The 6,316-nt window shown below is 32.0% G+C and overlaps 1 protein-coding gene across 1 annotated transcript; it reads left to right on the forward strand.

The window, feature by feature from the left end:
- The first annotated feature begins 1,308 nt into the window (after window positions 1-1,308).
- Window positions 1,309-2,734, forward strand: LOC141670397 (NAC domain-containing protein 96-like). The gene is made up of 3 exons (XM_074476216.1): window positions 1,309-1,624; window positions 2,120-2,400; window positions 2,534-2,734. Exons 1-3 carry the CDS (start codon window positions 1,387-1,389, stop codon window positions 2,648-2,650), a joined length of 636 nt encoding a protein of 211 aa, XP_074332317.1. The 5' UTR covers window positions 1,309-1,386; the 3' UTR covers window positions 2,651-2,734.
- Window positions 2,735-6,316: the final 3,582 nt, after the last annotated feature.

Consider the following 6,316-nt stretch of genomic DNA (forward strand, 5'->3'; position numbering starts at 1 on the left):
GCGCTATACATGAGGATGGTGATTTGATAAAAACAGATAACTCATGAAAATAAAAACTTTATCCAATCTAATGCTGCACAGCAAACAAAACATCCAAAAAACAAATATTTATCAATAGTTTATATTGTTTTTCTTTCAAAACTTTGATATAAGGGTCAAAACAATTGTTGCAAGTAGTAACCCTCTATCCACATTGAATTTTCAGTTTACAGGTATATATCGAAAATGTTTGTGAATGCAGTCGGACCACGTCGTCGATGACTTTGAATGCTTCATAATAAGACTAACTGAAATTTGTTTGAACCAGCTGAGACTTGTTTGCATCAGCTGATATTGATGCGAGCTAAATTATGGCTGTGATGGTATTAGGATAAACCATCTTTTTAGCAAATATACTGATTATTTATTGCATACAAGTCCAAGAATTGTAAAAGATGCATACTTTGTCATCTCCAAGTCTAATCAAATATATTCAACCCTTATTTTGATAACTTTCGACATACAGACCACTAGAATCAGTAAAAAACATAGTATATGTTTCGAACTGCAGCTGATTTGGGTTACCAAGATGCTTTCTTTATGCCCATCGAAGCACCTTGAGATGCTAATCTGTGAACCTTGGCTGCACAGCAAGTATGTAAATAAAGCATGAGATTCAACAGACAAAACCTTCGCAGCAGTTAGCTGCTGATTTTTGACAGTCACATTGAAGATTCATACAAGGAATCAAAGAGGAAGATTCATACGCGGAATCAAAGATGGATATACTGCAGGAATCTAAAGGCAAAACACTAATCATTGTTAGGATTCAAATTACACTATTTATTGAAAAGGCCGGGGATTCTTTTATAATTAACGTTGCCTTTCTTTCAATTTACTAAGAATGTAACGCCCTTAATCATTTTGGTAAAAACATGATTGTTTCCAAGTTCAATTTCAAAACATAATGTAACGTTCATAAAGCTCGGATCACATCACTTTCCTTTTAGAATATAAGGATTTTAGTTGTAATTTGATTTTATAACACATAGACTGAAGAAAGATTCGGACACTGGTTTAATTTTATTACAAAGATTGGATAAAGACATATTGTTACTGTCTTACTGATACTAAAAATATTGAGTTGCCTCGGAACTCTTCGACACTACCATATAAACTAGGTGTAAAATTATGTGTTGATAAGGTAAGAGTGAAGTTTCAATTTTTAACCCCCACAATAATTCTTTTAAACATGGGATTGTAATTTGTGCAACAGTCTATATAATCAAACATCAAGGATGGTGTGTGCATACACATTGATCCCGTAAACCTCCCTAAAGTCTTTGTTTTTCTCCTTACCCGTACCAAGATCCCGAAAAGCTTTACTTTTTTGTTTGGAAGATCCTAATGTCTATGGACAAGTCTAAGGTTCTGGCATCTTCTTCCAGTGAACATGTTGATGCAAAAGTAGTAGCAGAAAAGGAGATTGGAGATAATCTGCCTCCAGGCTATTATTTTCTTCCTTCACCATCACAATTAATTGAACTATACTTACTCCAGAAAATCTTGGGTCTCCCGATGGCGTCTGATATTGTCAAGATCATGGACTTTGTTGAGCATCTAGACCCCAATCAGCTTAATTTAGGTATTGCTTTCTATTCTCTTTGTTCCTTACGGTCTAACATGAATTTTGGCCCTGTTTGGTCGGTTAGTTGTAACTCGTTGAATTAGCGGATTGTGTAAGCTTTTTTTACTGAGGAATCAAATTTAGCTATTTTGAATGAAATTGTTTAGTAAATAGTTTTTGAATTAACTGTTTGTATATTAACTAGATAATGTGTCAATTCTCTCATTGAAAAAACTCATCCAAGTAGTTTTTTCAAATTAACGGATTTGGTCCAAACTGTTCTTTCAATCCGCTAAATATCAAAATATTAGAAGATTCATGTGGTCAAATCTCTAATTTGATCCAATCTGCTAACTTTTGCTCAAAACCTCAAACTTCCAAACACCATCACTGTTTTGTAATTCGACATTAAATATTGTAGCAATTATATGATTAGTTGAGTCTTGCATGATTAATCATAATATTGAAGTTTTTGCTGATAATCCACATTTATTTTTGATTTTATGAACACAGATGAGTTCAAGTACAACAGAGACAATGAGGGCTATTACATTACAAAAAAGGCAGAAAGAAAGATGGATGAGGAAACAACTATTAAGACAACAACTGGATATTGGAAGGAAACTAAATCAAATTCTCATGTTTTTAACAAAGATAGACAAATTGCTGGGTACAAAAATACTTTTACTTTTTACCAGGCAGATGGTGAAGAAACGGCTTGGAGATTGAACGAATACACAGCCATTCCCGATATCGTTCCACTTGATGCACTTTGTGACACTGTTCGAGCTAAGGTAAACATATAGCCATATTTAACTTGAACAATCAAAGTTGAACACAATGTTATTATTACTGCTACCGTTATAAGATTCGAAAGGTCATTAAATTGTATGGATCATCCTAATCAGCTTTTTGTCCTCTTGACAGGTTGATGAATATGTAGCATGCAAAATTCGATTCAAAAGAGAGAAACTGCCAGAACAAATTATCTACGATGAAGAAATTGAAACCGATGAAGATGAAGATAAAGATGTAGATCAATAATATAAAGATGAAGATACCTTTTCTTTCTGTTTTTGTATTAAATTTCCAAAAAATTGTATCTGGTTCCAGTGTGACACTATTTTACCAGGTTGAAATAAAATAGTATTATTGCTATTTGTACGTGTTTTTACGAAACTTGAGTTTGATTTTAATTTTATTTAAAGTCGGATTAATATTATACTTTTCTTAAACTCAAATAAATTGTATGTATAATTTTATTTTAATTGGTCAAATTTTATTTTAATTTTATTTATGTTTTACTGTGGTTCAGTTCCATAATTTTTATGTCTGGAGAAATTATATATATATATATATATATTTTTTTTATTTTAAACTAACGCTATTATACTGATCGAAAAATAATCAGTTCAATAATATATATTTTAGCAAAATTAATAGGATTTATTATTTATTTTTAGCATGAAATCCATTATACCAACCAAACCAGCTAATCACACTTAGTTTGATTTTAAAATTATTTTAAACTCGACCAACATTAATTTTTTTCTTAGCCAGGATCAATAATGTATATTATTTTTTCTTATTTCAAGGCCATTACACCGATAAATTAATTATATCTATTTAGGTTTTTAAAAAAAGTAGCATAAATAACATAGATACAAAAGCAATCTTGTGTACCATATAACCCAAGTACGGTACCGACTGACGGACAACCAAATTTTTAATATTTCGGCGTACAATGCACAAATGCTTTATTTTTATTTAACAAATATTTAATAATTTGAAATAATTAAAAAAAGAATCAAATTAAAGTTCAAACAAATAGAAATATTATCGAGTTCGTATGATTTTATTTCGACTCTTATCTTGAGTTCTATAAATCAGCTTATGACGATTTTACAGCCCACACGAAGCTCACGAAGTCATTTTTAATTAAGAGACGGTTTAAAAAAATTTCCAACAAATATTATTAAGAAATTGAAGAAAAACAATTATGAATTTTGCATTAATATTTCATTCATTTAGGAATCCTACTTCTTTTTATTTAAATTATTGAAAATGTAGGACATTCTATTCAATTTATAATATCTACTTATCGTTGTTTATAAAATATTACTTTATTTTAGATTCAACAACTATAATCAATTTGTTTAAAGTTCATACCGTGCGTATTAAATTGGTAGTATAGTACCATGACTACCAAAAATTTAATTGAGATTTCTCTTATGCATATTATATAATAAGGAAATAACATGTAGCTTGCTCCGAACATGGTCTCAAATTAAGATGTATTCGAAAATTAATCGAGATATAGCATATAGTAACTTCCTCTATTCAATACCTGCAAGTAATTTATCTCGTCATCCGTCAGTGAACGTTCTGTTAGGTCACACAACACTGTAGAAGGGGGTTGAATACAGTATTTATACAATCAAATCGATTTAACACAAGTATGTAACAAAGATCAAGTGTATTCAATAAACTCTGTTACAATAAGAACTGTTGTTCTCTCTCAGTGATGAACAAATATCACTAAGAGCTGCTAGGTTACAATGTATAATCTTCTCGATAATGATAACAAATATAGTGTAAACCCTAAGTCTGTGTTTATATAGTACACAGTTACAAGATAACTTCTAATTGATATGGAATACAATTCTGTCTCCTAAAATATATCAATCAGATATCTTCTACAAGTCTTCTAGTCTTCTAACTCTTTCCATGCGTATCTTCTTTTGTTTTAGTCTCGATCTTCTACTGTAAATCAGCTTCCTTCCTTATATGAAAGTCTTCATAAAGCACTTAAGTTCTGATATGACCTTAAGTTCTGATATTAAGTTATGACTTCCATTAAGTTCTGATTTTACTAAGTCCTGATATGTCCTGTTTGTTAAGATCTAAAAACTAAACATGAATCACATTAGACATGACATCTCAAATATATCTAACAATCTCCCCCAACTTATAAATTATGCAAAATATACAAGTTAATAGATTTGATGATGTCAAAAACATTTTAAGTACAAATGCAATAAGAGTTTAACTAGATAACTAACTACAACTTACAGTCCTTGTAGCTTTTACCAATCTCACTTAGTCAATTTGAATCCATAATGATTCTCGACAAAACTTGATATCAACTTTTCTTCTTTAATCCTCAGGACTTGAGAGAGTGTAGTCTTGACTTGCTTCATCTCTTTATTTTGACTTCCAATCTGGTAGATTGCAGTCCTTAAAGCAGAGATATGGTTTCTTTTTAAACCATCATTCAATCTTATTACCCTAGGATGAGAAGAATCTTCATTGTAGCACAGACATTTCTCATTCAGTAACACTTCAAGCTTAGCAGAATCCTTCTTCATTGGAATTTCACTTCCATCATCTTCAACAATATTAGGAATGAATTCTGTAACTCTTGAACTAGAAATTCTTGCTTTATCTCTGATGGTCTTCAATATGAAATTTGACCATCTCCTAGTAATATCAGACTTTACCTCTAAAAGGTAATGAAAGAATTGAAATTCTTTCAGTGATTTGTTCAGCACATCTGATTCTGACATCTGATATGTCCTTCCATCTTCAAGAAATAGAATCAGATTTTTCTTGACATTGTGCTTGTCATGAGCATCCAGTACCACTTGAACAGAGATAACCTTATCAAGGTGTTTCTGTGTAACATCTTCAAGAGGTTTGTCAGTCAATAGAAATGGATCTCTAGTAGCAATTTTAACTCCTGTCTTGATCTTAGCTTCATCAGAACCTAACCCAGCCATGTCTCTTGGTTCTCTAGCATTTAACCCAATAGTCATGAAAGTAGACATCAATTGGCTTTTCTTTGGATCTGATGGTTTGACATTTTTCCACAAAAATTTCTTTTTATCAGCTACTTCCATCTTGTCTAAATCAACTTGAGCACTGTTAGAGGTAGATGTCTTGATGATTTTATCAGAACTTGCTGTTTCTGTTGTAGCTTGCAGTTCTTCACTCTGAACAACTTGAGCCTTGTCAGAGGTTGTCTTGAATTCTTCAGTAATCTTCTTTCTTTGCAGAGTTTGAACATCTTCATCTTCAACAAGAGTATCATCAGTAACTTGAACCATTTTGCCCACTGGTTTCATCAGAATTTGAGGAATTTTCATCTCCAATGGCTTGATTGGTTCATCAATTTTTCCCTTCCCTTTGTCTTTGGGATCAATCTCAGATTGTGATCTTGTTTTGGGCTTTGATGCCTCAGTATGTGACTTCTCCTTGATCACAATGCCTTTTACCTTAGGCCTCAGAGGTTTCTTTGCAACAGAAGCTTTTGGCTTTAGATTTGTCTTTTCAGCTTTAAATATAGCTTCTTCCTCCTTGAGATTTTCTAAATCCATTCCTGGATTATGCTTCAGAAACAATCTTTTAGCAATTTCCTCATCAAGTGTCTGAATCTTGGGATCTTTATAGTAGACAATAGTCTGCTTTCCCTTGAGCTTCAGAGTTTGCATGCACTTTTGAGAATCTTGACTTCCACCTTGTATCAGAACATCAGGCTTTGTCATCATACCTTGCTCATCAGAACTTGATATCAGATTTTGAGTATCAGCACTTGCTATCAGATTTTGAGTTTGAGCAGCTTCAGAACTTGTCTTCTTTTGAATAGAAGATCTGCTTGCATCAGTAATTAGTTTCCTAGAAGAAACCTTACTGTTGTGCTCTTTACCTTGA

This window comes from Apium graveolens, chromosome 7, assembly GCF_009905375.1.
Source record: "Apium graveolens cultivar Ventura chromosome 7, ASM990537v1, whole genome shotgun sequence".
Lineage (NCBI taxonomy): Eukaryota > Viridiplantae > Streptophyta > Magnoliopsida > Apiales > Apiaceae > Apium > Apium graveolens.